The following is a 14,750-nucleotide window of genomic DNA, read 5'->3' as shown; positions in this document are numbered from 1 at the left end:
AAGTGCTGCCTTCTACAAGAGACCTTTCCTGTTAGTGTAGTTCCTGTGTGTCCAGTAGGTGATTAATGACGCATGTTGAACTGAACGGACTTCCTCCACTGAGCCTTTCTGGAAAGTCTGGGGCAGACGTTGGCTAATGCTCTTCTCATTCCCCAAGCTGAGGGCAGAACTACCCTTCTGACCTACCAGCTCTGGCAGTTGGCTTGGCTCAGGACTTTGTCTCCCACTTCATGATACCTCCCGTCCTCATCGTAGCAGCCACATTGTGCAACACACTTCATCTGGCTTTCACTGAAGAAAGGCTTCTCGGCTGGGCAGTTTGGGTAGCAGCCTGAGGCGGGCAGAGAGGAACAAGGCTTCAGTGAGGGGTCCACTCCCCAAGGAAGAGGAGGGAAGAGAGCAGACAGTGCTCTCCCTGCATGACCAAAGGGAGGAGGATTGCTGGAAGAAGCTGGAGATGTTTAGTATGAGAAGAGAAGGTTGGGGGAGGGAGCAGCAGAACCCTCCTCAAGCACTGTCATGGGGAGGAGGGTTAGGGTTGATTCTGTCTGGTCCCAAGAGGCAGAAGCAGGAGCAAGGAGGGAGGGAGATTTAGTTTTAATGTCGGGAATAACTCCCCAACGATGAAAGCTGTCCCTAAGTGGGATTCGGTGGATTCCTCCCTGACCTGAGGTCCTGAAATAAAAACCCAGTGACCACCAGTCAGGAGATTCAGGCGGGACTCCCAGTCAGGGACAGGCTAGAGGTAGAGCGTCCATGATTCTCTCCTCAATTGAGATTGGGTCTGGCTGAGGTCACTTTATGTTCTTTAGGGAGCACGCAGCCCAACCACTCTGTTTTACAGATTAGGAAACTGAGGCTCAGAAGGGAGCTTGTCCGAAGTCACACAGCAGAGTGTTGGTGGCAAAGCCAGGAGCGATCAGGTCCAAGCCCAGACATCACTCTTCTGCTCATCCTTTCATGGTTCAGGCTAGACTTTGGATCTATCAGAGCTCTGACCCATCTCCTAATCTCGGCAATTAGCTTGAGTTGCCCTATGCACTTCGTGGGTGAGGAAGGCCATTAGCCAGCTCAGCCAGGTGATGGGGAAGCCCCAGCTTCCCTTCAGAAAAAAAAATCCCTATTGGTCAGGAATAAGGCAGAGCTGTCCCTCCCAGGCTCCGTCAATAGGCCAGCAAGAGTCTTCAAGACACAGTCAATAAGCACAGAGTCAACTCTGCCTGTTTGATTCCCCAGGACTTCTGGCGGCCAACGAGGAGCAGAGGCCACCCCTGGCTTTCCCACTGGGGCAGGTTCCAGGATCTATTCAACTGGAAGGTCAGGACCTCAGGACCGACATCTGTATCTGAAGGATCTTGGGTCTGAGCACATTGAGGCCTGGGGTGGGGGTGGGGGTTGAGCAGAGGAAATGCCCAAATGGACCAGAAGACTGCCAAGTTAGCTCCAGACCCAGAAACTAACAACAACAAAAGCTGCCTTTTATATGGCATTTACTGTATGCCAGGCACTGTGCTAAGTGCTTTTCAGATATCACCTTATCTGATCTTTCCAACAACCTTGACTGGGAGGAGCCATTATTAGCCCTATTTTAGAATTGAGGGAACTGAGACAGACAGAGGTTAAGTGACTTGCCCAAGGTCACATAGCTAGTAAGGATCTGAGGAGGGATTGAAACTCAGATCTTCCTGACTCCAGGTTCAGGGCTCTATCCACTGAACCTCCTAGCTGGCTCTCACAGCCCTCACCCTAGATCCTGTTTCCTTCCCCAAAAGACTTAAACCAGATGATATCTGACCTTGCGCTCTCAATAGCTAGTCTCTAGGGACCAACTTGGAAGTATCATTCATAGATTCTCAGAATCTCAGAGTTGGGAGGAACTTCAAAGACTGTTGGGTCCCAGCCATCCCTAGTTTTCTGATCCCAATCAGAGGGAATCCCTTCACAGTTGAGGTTAGGCATGATGGAGGAAGGGCCGTGTCAGAAATCGGTGGTCTTTTGTTTGGGGGAGTTGGCCCCCATGCTAGGGGTGCAAGTCAGATTTCAGGGCAGCCTGTATGGGGACTGCACTTTGGAACCCCTCCCTTCTACCCCCGATCTTGGAACCTTGGAAAGCTCTGAGTTCCAGAATCCTCACTGTGACCTTTCCCAGGCCAGCACTGCTGCACTGGCTAAAATCTCCTTCCTTCCCCATCCTGACTCTTTGGCCAACCAGCTTAACAATTAAACTGTCCTCTCTTTTCAATCCTTGTCCCTTCCCCACATCGCCAATCATACCCTGCCAATCTTGGATCACTCCCACCACCTGCTGCCTACACCCTTATTGACAAACTGACTAACCCTAACTTCACTGCAAGGCAACCATTGTATTTCTCTCTAACTGAGTCACTAGCAGACTCACAAAAATGGCCATTCCAGACCTTGTCTTATCTTCTTAAGCCTTCCATGGCCCATGGCAGCCTCTGCCCTTACCCTCTCATCTGAGGAGCTAGCCTCATACCTGGTAGACAAAAATGGTCTCAAGTTCCTTGCCCTGTCGTCCTGATCTCACCTCACTTAGACATCTGGCCCCACAATCTTCTCCTTTGTTCCAGTCTGTGATGAAGAGGTGGCCCTCCTCCTCGCCTAGGCAAACCACTCTACAGATGAGTTCCAGATTGAGATATCCGGCCCTAGCATCTTTTTTTCAAGAATGTTTTCAGTTTTTAAAAATGTTTGAAAAATAATACGTAAGTGACTGCTTTATTCCTTATATGCCACTAGAACTTATTTTTTTTACCCACGTCATTACTTCACAAAGCATATCAAGTTATTTGAAAGAAAGAAATGATGTAAATTGGTCAAAAGCCTGCTGCCACTGCCGCCTCTCCCCCTCCTCTTCCTCAGACCAGCCCTAATATCTCTTCTGAGCTCTAGTCCTTCATCACCAACTATGCCAGTTAGACATTTCAACCTGTCTGTCCTGTAGGCAACTAAAACTCAACATATCTACAGAAAAAGTCATTATCTTCCCCACCCTACTCCCAAATCATATCATTCTGAATTTCCGAAATGTTGTCAAGGGTATCACCATCTTCTTCATAATTTAGGAGTCATCCTGGACTCCTTACTCTCTCACCACCCACATCCAAGATGATGCCAAGGCCTGTCAATTTCACCTCTGCAGCACCTCTGGTCCATTTTGCCTCTGCAGCATCTCTGGTCCATTTCGCCTCTGCAGCATCTCTCCAATATATCCCTTTCTCTCCTCTGATGCTGTCCCTATCTTGGTTCGGACCCTCATCACCTCACACCTTGACTATTGCAATATCTGCTGTGGGGCCAGCCTGCCTCAAGTCTCTCCCTACTCTAGTCCATCCTCCATCTTGACCATATCACCCCATTCCTGAACAATCTCCAGAAGCAAATACAAAATGCTCTGTTTGGTCTTTAAAGCCCTTCCTAACCCACTCCCTTCCCACCTTTCCAGTCTTCTTACACCTTACTCCCCAACGTGTCCTCTTCGACCCAGTAACACTGACCTCTTGACTACTGGTCCTTGTACATGACACTATTTTCTATCTGTCCCCCAGGCCTGGGATGTTTTCCCACCTCCCTTTCACCTCTTAGCTTCCTTGGCCTCCTTTGAGACTTGGCTCCAGGTCCACCTTCTGCAGGAGGCCTCTCCTGGTCCCCCCAGCTGCTAGAGCCTACTTCTCTGAGAATTTCTTCCATTTACATTGTATGTGCAGGTACCATATTGTGCCCTTTAACATGTGAGAGCTTTATGTCCAAGAACTGTTTTGGCCTCTCTATGTATCCCTAGAACTTAGCACAGTCCCTGGAGCATAGGAAGCATCTAGTAATCGCTTGTTGATTGAACGACGGAGAGTAGATCAGAAACTGTGGGAATAAACTGGCCTTTCACCCTGCCCATCCCCCAGGGAGCTGTCCCCAGTTCTGAGCTTTCCATTTTCCTCTTTGGGGATCAAGTCTTAGCTCTCAGGGCTGGGCATACCTTCTAACCCAGGTAAGTTCACCAAGCATTTCCCACTCGGGTTGCGACAGGTCTTCAGACAAGGTGCTCCACATGGCTGGTAGTGCCAGTCACACTCCCCGTGGGGGTTGTAGAAGTCACAGAACATGGCTGAAGGCAAAGAGAGGGGAGGAGTGGGCTGGGGAGAAGAGGAGGGCTTCCCTGGTTTCCAGTGTCCCCAACACCAAGAGAGCAGAAGGCTGTCTAGCAAGACTAGTCCCTCAACAGCCATTCTCCTGAATTCCCAGAAGGCAAGGACTTCTATCCCATAACTGTTCTATCCAGCCCCTCCTCTCCCACTTCCATGTTCTTGCTCAGGCAGGACCCTATGCCTGTAACACCTCACTTCCCTGCTTCACTTGGGGGACTGCTATTCATTCTTCAAAGCCCAATTCCAGACACTCCCTGCCCATGGGAAGCCTTGCCCGGCCACTGCCCGGACCTTTGCCTGGATTCCACCCTTGTCACATCTGCAATATCCTTTATAGCAGTTGGCTGTGTGTGTGGCCCACCCACTCCCAGCTGAGAGCTCCTCTGTCTCTGCTTCTGTCTGTCCTGTGCCTGGCACACAACCAGACTCCACAGATTCGTCTGATAGAATGAGGGCGCCCAGCTTTCCAAGTGCCTGGGGTGTGCACATACATGTGGGTTGTACGCATGCTGCTTATCCATGTCAGAGCATTCCAGGCTGTGCATGCTTTCCCCAGCCCCTCCCCACCCAGTGTGTCAGGAAGCAGACGCTGACAGATGAGCCATCAACTCACGACAAATGTCTGGCTTTCTCCAGGAGACGCAAACGCCCACATCATTGCAGGCTTGGGCATAGGCTGCCACCGCCGTACAGAAGCACTCACAGTCTCCCCCAGAGTCACAGGCACAAGCGTCCAACACACAGGCCTCGTAGTATTTGGTGGAGTCCACCTGGAAGGGAAGAGGAGCTTAGGGTCCGAGCCCCACTCCGGCCTTTGACTCTCTGCCCGTCGCTCCGCCCTTTGTTCTGGAAGGCAGAAGCTCCTGATGGGCAGAGACTGGACCATATTCTGTCTCTCTGACCCCAGGTCACAGCCCAGGGCTCTGCCTATGGTAGCGGCTCCCAGACACTGGGTGGTTGGCCTGGCTTAGGTTCTGGGACCTCGGCCCTCCCTGGCCAGCCCTCGCCATCACTGTCTGGTTGTGATTGTCTTATCTAAAGGCCACCCCCTTCCAGGCTGCAGCCTGGGCCGTATATACAGCAGGCACTTAAGAGAGGTGTGCTGCTTTGGCTACAAAGGCAGGCTGATGCTCCTATGTCCAGCACAAGCCATCCAAACCGGTTCATCTGCCACGGCCCAAGAGGGCGGCCCCACTGTGCCTGGGCTGGGTGCTCAGGGAAAGGAAAAGGGCTCGGTCATGCTGGGGGCCTGGCGCATAGTAGACTCTTCTCGGGGCTGCCAGGCCAACCAAACAGGGATGGCTGATAATCAGGTAAGCTTTGTCTTCTCTCCAGCCTCAGCTGCGGGCAGGGGGTCCCTCTTCCCCAAAGCCTTCCCTGACCCCTACCGAGCCAGCGTTCTTTCTCTGCTCATCTTTCCTTGTACTGTTCTTGGGGCTAAGTCACGTCCCCCAGGAGAATCTGAACCCCCGGAGGGCAGGAGTGAGTAATTTTTATCTTTGCATCCCTAGCACAGTGCCTGGCACCCCGTAGGCAGCTAATGTTGTCTAAAGTGGCAAGGCTCACCAACTCTCCTCCTGGGAACAGAAAAGCCGGAGGAAGAGAGTGTGGGCTGGCCAGGGTGCTTCAGCAGGAAGGCAGCAAGTAAGCCCCTTCCCCTTGGGCTCCAGGTGTGGCTTCACACAGCCAGAAGTGTATACATGCAGCTGCAGAGCCAGGCCTGGCACGTATCCTATGTGGGGCTTAGCACCTGGCACACCTGCCTTGGAGGAATGACCCCTGGCATACCCTGAAGTACCTGGGAACGACAGGCGGCGAAGACGGCGCTATTGATAATGCTGCACTGCTTCTGGGCCCAGGCCTTGCGGTAAGGGTTGGCAGTGCAGGGGTCCCTGGTGGGGACGGCGTCCGGGCAGGAGGGGGAGCTCTTCCAGCTGTTCCCGAATTCCTGCACATCGCCCACCACCGAGAGGCTCCTGGTGGTGAAGTCGTTCATGCTGTTACCGTCATAATTCCCGCAGAGACCGCAGACCTTCCCCTGCACACAGAAACCCAGAGAGCAGGCTCAGGATCCCCGTGGGGGCTGCTGCCTCGCTCTGGAGCTGAGGGCCCTTCACAGGATCTCCCGGACCGAGAATCGCACTCTGCAGTCAGCAGTGATGCTGTAGAACCGCCATCCCAGATGGGTGCATTCCACCGCTAAAGGAGGCCTCTGCAGAGGACGATGCTCTCCTAGGCTCTGTGGACAGAGTGCAGGGCTCCACCAGGAGGCAGGGGCCCGGCCTGGAGTCAGACACATCTGCCTCACTCAGCTCCAGGCTGACTATCCGCCACCTCGGGTGGGGGCTTGGGACCTCCATCCACCCGGGAAACTGCCAACCTTGGAAGTCTGGGAGGACAGAGACTTTCTAAGGTGTGACCCTTGGTGGGCGGAGAGGGCAGATCGTATAAATACTGCTACCCCCATTCAAGGCAAGAGAAGTCCCAAGCTCAGAGAGCAGGACTCATGTTTCCCTCGTGCCTTCCTCATCATAGGTCCATGAAGTATACAGTGGGAGCCTTTACAGCTGGGGAAACGGAGGCCCAGAGAGAGGGAGGGGCTTTCCTATGGCCACATAGCTGGCTGGAGGCAGTCAGGTCCTTCCCACGCACCAGGACACCAAAGATGTGTAAGAGGCAGCCCCGGGGGGACTGAGGTGGCCCCTTCCTCCAAGAACTCCCTCTCCCCTGATCGACGGCCATGGCCGGGCCTGACCTTATAGTGCTGGTCTAACTTAATGAAGATGCTGGTTTTCCGGTCCCACATCAGAACCATCCCCGCTTGGGTCTCCAGGACCATGTAGATGCCTCTGGAGTGGATCTTGTACGGGACGTCCTTGCCTGGCCCTCTCTCCACCATTTTCACAATGCCCTCATTGAATATCAGTTCAGTTCCCTAGAAAAGGAGGAAGGCGGAGGGCCTCTGAGTTAGTGCCTCATCTGTAGGTTTTCCCTTCAGCTCTCCTGTCCCAGGAGCTCATTCTTCCCCATGGTCTTCTGTGGGAGTGGGGCAGCACTGACCATCCCCCAACCCAGCTATTTGTGGTTGGATTTTAGACTTTTTCCTTGGGTAGAAGCCTGGGGAGAATCCATCTGAAGGTATCTGAGCAGTCACTGCCTTGGTTAGTAATCCATGGAAGGTGGACCAGCCCTTCTCTGTTTGGCCCCCAAGGACACTCGGGGCAGGGGCAGTGCAAACAGGCCAAATGAGGCTGAAAGCCAGGAAAATCTGGGCTGGAAGAAGGCAAGGAAGGTCTCTAGCACTGGGCAGACACCCGATGGCAGGCTGATGTCGAGGTACAGACAAGAGCTACCCAGGATGGAGTGGTAGGATGGTCATCGGAGGGAGCCCGAGTCACTGAGATCAGCAACCCACGGGACTGTCCAAGACCAACAAAGCTTTCCCCAGACTCAGGACTGGCCCACGCTGGAACGGTCAGCCTGCTTCCTCCCTGGAGGGGCCCCAGAGGGGACACCCGCTGGACCAGAGCGGGGAGAAAGCCCTTGTCTCGGGCGGAAAGGCGGGGCTCCCATAGAAGTCGGCTCCCCGACTCACCTTGAGAAACACTTTGATGGCTTTGGAGCAGGTGACGCCCGTGGTACCACAAGGGATGTTCTCCGTGATCACACGGAAGGTCCCGTTTGTGGTGGTGTCTCCTCCACAGTAGTCCTGGGGGAGAAGAGAGAGGAAGAAGTGACAAAGTCTGGGGACTGCCCTTGGGCAGCCGCGGATGGGGAAAGCAGGAACAGAGCAGCAGACCTGGGCCAGGGTGTACTCGCAATTCCCCTCAAAGCTGTAGCGCTCGCTGTCAAAGGTGATGAAATGCCCGTCTCCGTAGACTGCACACGTGCCCAGGCATGGGACTTGGGTGCACTCCCACCTCCGGTTCTTGCAGATGCTGAGAAGCAAGAGTTTGGAAGAAAACAGCTTATTCCCCAGGGTGCTCGTTCTTGGAGCCTGCTTGCAGGACCCTCCAGCACACCCTCATCATTCTTCAGGGCCCAGCACGTCTCAGCCTCCTCCTCCAGGAGGCCTCCCCTGACTGCCACTGTTCCTGCCTTCCCTTCTCTGATCCCTATGGCTGCTCCCCCAGGCTGAGCCTGCCTCTCCCCCCTGGATGCTGAATTCTTGTTGGGGCACAGGGAGTAGAGCCCTGAGCTCAGTCAGGAGGGCTGGCTCTACCATGTTCAACCTGGATGACCCAGGAGAAGTCATTGAACTGTTCTGGACCTGTTTGTTCATCTGTAAAATGGTGACTTCGTTGGGAGGAAAGTGCTCTGCAGATGTTGGTGTTGTGGGGGGATGGGTTGGCTGGTGGCCAGGTGAGCCGGGAGGTGGGGGTGTTTACAGCCAGAGCTCACCCTCACGCACCTACTGAGGTGGCTTCTTGACTCCTCTCCAATGGCATCTGGCTCTTAGTCAAGGACCTTGGCCCCAGCGAAGCTCAGCATCACAAGGCTGGCAGGGACCTTATGAGCATCGCGTCCAACCCATACCTGAACAAGCATCCCTCTGTAGTATTCCCAGAACTTGGTCACCAGACTTCCCTCTCTGCTCTACCTTGAGCTACCCAGGCCTCAGATTCTCCCTCCTGGTGAGGGCAGCACAGAGCGATGGACCTTGTATGGAGTCTCTCTGTGGTCAGGGAGACCTGGGTTCCAATCCTGCCTCAGACCCTAGCTGGGTGACCCTCTCTGGGCCTCAGCTCATCTGTAAGGTGAAGGTCAGACATGACGACCTCCCAGTCCCTTCCTGCCTGCTCTACTGCCCTGATCCTCAGGCCCTCAGAGCTCACTCATGTCCAATTCTGCCCACGCCTACCTACCACTTGTTACAGTCCACTTGGATGGTTTCCCCTGATTTGTAGGAGGCCTCATTGTGAACACAAGGACAGTCCTCCTCCTTGACACAGATGTTTCCGTCCTTCACCAGACCGCTGGGACAGATGCAGCCGGACACACACTGGGGGTTGTACTATTCAAAAAAGGACAGTGAGTGGACCACTTGGGGATAGCGTTTGTCAGACACCATGTGTGACCCTGTTTGACCCATCCTGTAGGGCTGTGGCCCCGAAGGAGATTCAGTCCTCATCTATTAAGTTCATTTGGCTTCAGAACAGATCTCATGGGTAACCTGGTAACCTGAGTGGCCTTGCCCTCATCAAGGGCCCATCTAACCAAGGCTGTATGGAGCAAGCAAGGGGAGCCTGGCACGCTCCGTGGACCACTCCCTGCTGGGCAGAGGCTTGTGAGAGACAGTGCTGCCCAGGCATTGACCACGGGCACATCCCCTTGGCACACAAGCTCAGGTTTTTGTAAAGACAAACACTAGGCCCTAAGCTTTGCCTCCTCCAGGAGCCGCTGGCAGGTGTGTGGCTGACTGGTAGGGGCAAATCTGAATGGACGCAGGCTGCTAACCCTCAGAAATGCCTGGGCACAGAATTGGGAGGGACTCCGTGATGGTCTGGTCACACCCCACAGTGACGTCTCTGAGCTCCCTGAGCCAGCTCTGAGGGCTCCCCATGGATGAACATGGGCCTCCTGCCTGCATTCCGCCTGGGCAGGCCACCTCACTCACACAGGCCACGTCCAGGGTATCACAGCTTTTCTGGCACTGGGCCCCCGGGGCTCCCGCTGAGGTGTTGCTGCAGTCCAAGTAAATCATGGGAGCCGTGCAGACTGAGGAGGAAGAGAACGGGGTGAGGTGGGCCCTCGAGGCTTTGTTCCTTCACACCCACAGCTGCCTGACCCCAGGTTGGACATGGGGCACAGCTGGACCCGGCCTGAGTGCGGGAGGCGGGGAGTGCCCTCAGGCCCAGGAAGGGGCGCCAACCCAAGGTTTATATTTCTGCTAGGTATCTTCTCCCAGAAAACCCTAGCCATTGCCCCACAGCCCCCGGGGGCAGCTCTGGTCAGCAGGAGAGAGCAGAGAGTGGGAGTGGGAAAGGAGGGCTGGTACCTGGGTCTGGATCCATGACTCCAAAGCAGCTCAGCTTCCCACTGGTGCAAGAACTATGGGCAGAAGGAAATGTCAGCAGTACTCCAGAGACTCCAGGCACCTCTTGTGCATCTGACTGGATGTCCTGTACGCACCTCAAACTCAACCGTCTGGAGTGGTGCTCAGACCCTCCTCTCTTCCTCACTCTCCTATTGCTGCTGAGGGCACCACCATCCTCTAGGCTCACCCGACCACGCCGGGCACCTCTGGCTCACAAGGTGGGCAACCGACCCCCTCCCACTGCTCCTCATCCATTGGATGTCTCTCCATGCATCCAATCCATTGACAAATCTAAGCCATTTCTACCTTCATAGTATCTCATATACTCAAGGTCACTTCATTTCTGGACTCTTGCAATGGCCTCCTAATTGGCCTCCCTGCCTCAAGGCCCTCCATCCTCCATTTGGTCGCCAAAGTGATCTTCTGAAAGCACCCCCCTCCCTCAGTAAGCCCCATGGCTCCCTATTACCACCAGGATAAACAGACCATGCCCCGTTGAGCTTTTGAAGTCTAGCTGATCTCCCCAACCCTGTTCTGCATCATCCCCCTTCCTGCACGGTGTGGTCCAGCTAACAGCTATCTTGCTTTTCCTCACATGAGACACGTCATCTCTCACATCCGAGATTGTGCACAGCTGCCCTCTTAGACTGGAATCTGCTCCCACTTCCCCCTCTGCCTCTTTAAAATCCTTTGTTCTCTTCAAAACTGTCCAAGTGCTACTTTCTGCAGGAAACGTTTTCTAAGCCTCCCTCCAGAAGCCAGCCCTGCCCCACCCCCACCATGATCTTGTATTATCTGGACATTTTTGGTGTCTACACACGATGGACATGTTGTCCCCCCCATCAGAACGCAAGGTCTTGGAAGGCAGAGTTGGGTTTTGTGTCCCTGGCGCCTGACACAGGGCTTGGTACACAGTAGGTGCTTCATAAATGCTTGTTGCTTGGTGGCCAGTTGGCCCTCTAGCCCTGCTCAGATGGCCTTGTCTCCAGCTCGGTCTCCAGGCCCTCCCCAAGGGCTCTTTGAGGAGGGGCCTGAGTCAGGACAGAGCAGAAAGCTGCCTCGGAAGCTGCCTTCAGAGGGGCTCATTCACCAACTGGGCTGCTCAAGCTACAAGGAAGCCATGGGGAGGATGGATAGGCCCTGAGCTGAGAGTCAGGAGCCCTGGGTTCAAATCCTCCCTCTTACACTTACTAGCTGCATGACCACAGGCCAATTCCTTCCCTTCTCTGGGCCTCAGTACCCTCACATGTCAAATGGGGATCTAGTCCCCCTCCAGCTGCCCCTGGGGGCTGCCGGCCACGTCACTGACCATGGCCCCCTTCTGCCCTTGGTGCTCCCCCTGGGCACGTCCGGGGCCCTGCTCCTTCTTCTCACCACACTACGCTGTTCTCCTGCACGGTCTCTCCCAGCGCCACCATGGTGCCCTTGTAGTAGCAGGGGCACTGGGTGGCAGGCACACACTGGCCTGCGTCATTGAGGTAGGTGCCGTCGGGGCAGACACAGCCATCCACGGGGCTGAAGTGGATGCTGCAGGTGACGTCAGTCTCACTTAGGGAGCGGCAGGTTGGCTGGCATGACTTCACCACGTAGCTGTAACTCAGGGAGCTCGGGCAGCTGTCCATGTATTTGGCTGAAGGGGGAGAAACAGGGACCTGAGAAACATGAGGCCAGCAGGGGGGGAGGGTGTGGGGGGCTGGCCCCTCCCCTGCCTAAGGAGCTCCTGGGGGCTCTGGCCCCTCCCCTGCCTAAGAAACTCCTCAGAGCTCTGGCCCATCTGCCCAACGGGCCCTAGGGGGACTCAGGGGAGGACCTGAGCTCGAGTGTTGGCTTTGTAACTTATTGTAAACCTGGGTAAGTAGCTCTGCCATGTTGGTCTCTGTTTCTCCATCTGTAAAGGCACAGGGTTGGGCCAGATGCCCGCTTCAAACCTTTCTAGCTCTCCATGTTAGAATTCTGTGAGGACCCAGAAGGGAAGGGACTGGCCCAAGGTCGCACAGCAAGCAGATGTCAAAGCCAGAATTGTGACCTAGGCCCCCTAACTCCCCCACTCTCTCTAAAGCTGGCCTGTCCTGGGCCCCCAGCAGCCTCAGCCCTCAGGCCCAGCTGCCCCTGCTCTCTGCCCTACCTACCAGAGGGTTTCTCAGGAGATTGGGACCATGGCCTTGATGGGACATGGCAGTCACAGAATCCCAAAGTCCCCAAGCTGGCAGGGAACCCCCACACTCTGGCACAGATACAGTTAGGACCCATCCAGCCTTTGGAGGAAGATCTGTGGGATGGGGAACTCACTACCAGCTGCAGCGCCCCTCTCACTGTCAGAAAGCTCTCTATGTTAGGCCATTTGTCCTGGCATCAAGGCTTGGTCTGAAAGTCCCTTGCTCCTCTGCCATTGCTTCTAGATCTGGCAGGTTCTCTGTGTGACCATGGCCAAATCCCTTTACTTTTCTCTGAGCCTCAGTTTCCTTGTTTATAAGATGGGCACAATGGTACCTGTAGCCCCTTCCTCCTGGGACTGTGGGGAGGGCCAACTGAGAGAGTGGCTTTAAATGTTTGACAGACCTCGGAGAGTTACCAAAATGTCAGCAGCAATTCTGTGCCTCTGAGGCCACAGACAGAAAGCCTGGCACCTCCCTAGGCACTGAGTGCGAGGCAGGGCCTTCCTGAGCTCCAGGGAGGCCACTGAGCAAGGGCCTGACATATAGTGAGCATTTAATAAATCCCCTTCCTCCTCCCTCCCTTCCTTCCTTCCTTCCTTCCTTCCTTCCTTCCTTCCTTCCTTCCTTCCTTCTTCTCTCCATCCCTCCCTTCTTTCTGGACACTGGACACCCTGAGATGAAAAGCTCTCATCCCTGCTCAGGCCCATCACTGAGTACAGAGGTGTCCTGTAACTGGTGTGAGTAGCATATGTCTGAATGTGAGAGAATATATTGTGAGTGTGCATGACTGTATGTATGTGTGTATCTGAGTGTAATACTGTGTATGAGTTGTGTGTGTGAGTGTATGTGTGTATAACTGTATATGTGGGTGTGTACAAATACATATGAGGTGTGTCTGTATGAATGTGTGTGACTGGGAGTGGTGTCTGAATGCAAATATATGTGAATGTGTATGTGTGAGTATACATGACTATGTGCATGTGTGTAAGAATAGTGTGTGTTTGAGTTTGAGTGTGTGTAAGTGTGTGTATTGCATGAGTGGTATGTCTGTATCTGAGTGTGTGATTGTGTATGTGTGTGAGTGGCATGTGTGTGTGTGTGTGAGTGTGTGACTGTATGTGAAAGTGGTGTGTATCTGATTGCATTGTGTGAGTGGTGCTTGAGTGTGAGTATGTGTGTAAGTGAATGGGGGGCACACAGGCTCCCCCAGGGCATCTGCCCCTTCCCCCCACCCTCCTCACACTCCTGTCCCCTGCACTGATTCCCAGTTTTTCCCAGTTCTTGGTCACTGGAAGGGCTCAGAACTTGAATCTGACTGAGGCTTATCCTTCTTCTGGACCTCAGTTCCCCCATCTGTAAAATTAGGGGGCTGGATTCTTGAAACTCCAAGGACAAGCCACTTCTCTTTTCTGAGTCTAGTCTCCTCATTTGTAAAAGGGGGTGATGAAGAAACCACTAGGACTCCCTCAAACGCCCCCACCACCACCACCACCACAGAGCTGCCATTAGGAACGTGCTGGGCAGAGCTCCAAACTCAATGGAGACGTGAGCTGTTGTGAGGCTGCAGGGGTCATAAAGGATTCAGGAGGACCTAAGTTCAAGTTCTGGTCTGACACTTACTAACTAGCTGTGTGAACTCTCAGCCTCAGCTTTCCCATCTGTAAAATGGGAGTGACCATAGCCCCTGATTCCCAGAGTTGTTATGAGGATCACATGAGGTGATATCTGTACAGTGTTTGTCAAATCTTCAGTGGCCACACAGATGCCTCACTTACTGCAGACCCCGGCCCTCCAGCCCCTCAGCAGCACTCCCTGGGCAGCACAGGCTTGCACGTAGGAGGACAGCGCCGCACACAGACAGTCCTCACTCTTCTCACAATTGCACGTGTCGAACATGCAATTCTGGGGAGCAGAAAAGACCCTCAGTGGCCCCAAGAGCCCCAGTCCCTTGTTGGGCTGTTCCTCATCCTGGGGATGGGGGAGGGGGCGATCCAGTCTACTCTATGGGACCCCTGACTGCCATCTCATCCTCCCTGTGGCAGAGCCATCTCTTCTTCCTTCCCTTCCCTTCCCTTCCCTTTCCCTTTCCCTTCCTCCCTCCTTCCCTCCTTCCTTCCTTCCCTTCTTCCTTCCTTCCTTCCCTTCTTCCTTCCTTCCCTCCTTCCTTCCTTCCTTCCTTCCCTCCTTCCTTCCTTCCTTCCTTCCCTCTTTCCTTCCTTCCTTCCCTCCTTCCTTCCTTCCCTCTTTCCTTCCTTCCTTCCTTCCTTCCCTCCTTCCTTCCTTCCCTTCTTCCTTCCTTCCCTTCTTCTTTCCTTCCTTCCCTCCCTCCTTCCTTCCTTCCCTCCTTCCTTCCTTCCTTCCTTCCTTCCTTCCTTCCTTCCTTCCTTCCCTCCT

The 14,750-nt window shown here is 54.3% G+C and overlaps 1 protein-coding gene across 1 annotated transcript in view; it reads right to left on the bottom strand.

Moving 5' to 3' along the window:
* Positions 1-14,750, bottom strand: part of LOC114041648 (mucin-5B-like) — a 30,932-nt gene that overhangs the window by 3,439 nt on the left and 12,743 nt on the right. Inside the window, exons 15-26 of the mRNA XM_027860204.1 lie at positions 14,132-14,258; positions 11,575-11,830; positions 10,180-10,214; positions 9,781-9,902; positions 9,029-9,177; positions 7,963-8,101; positions 7,759-7,872; positions 6,919-7,098; positions 5,962-6,201; positions 4,777-4,933; positions 3,995-4,123; positions 187-331 (exon numbers count right to left, since the gene is read on the bottom strand). Of these exons, the coding sequence (XP_027716005.1) occupies positions 187-331; positions 3,995-4,123; positions 4,777-4,933; positions 5,962-6,201; positions 6,919-7,098; positions 7,759-7,872; positions 7,963-8,101; positions 9,029-9,177; positions 9,781-9,902; positions 10,180-10,214; positions 11,575-11,830; positions 14,132-14,258 (1,793 nt within the window). The remainder of the gene's footprint in view (positions 1-186; positions 332-3,994; positions 4,124-4,776; positions 4,934-5,961; positions 6,202-6,918; positions 7,099-7,758; positions 7,873-7,962; positions 8,102-9,028; positions 9,178-9,780; positions 9,903-10,179; positions 10,215-11,574; positions 11,831-14,131; positions 14,259-14,750) is intronic.

This window comes from Vombatus ursinus, unplaced genomic scaffold, assembly GCF_900497805.2.
Source record: "Vombatus ursinus unplaced genomic scaffold, bare-nosed wombat genome assembly UNPS02014176.1, whole genome shotgun sequence".
NCBI classification, from domain to species: domain Eukaryota; kingdom Metazoa; phylum Chordata; class Mammalia; order Diprotodontia; family Vombatidae; genus Vombatus; species Vombatus ursinus.
The sequence above is the reverse complement of the archived record's forward strand: the minus strand, read 5'-3'. Positions and strand labels throughout refer to the sequence as shown.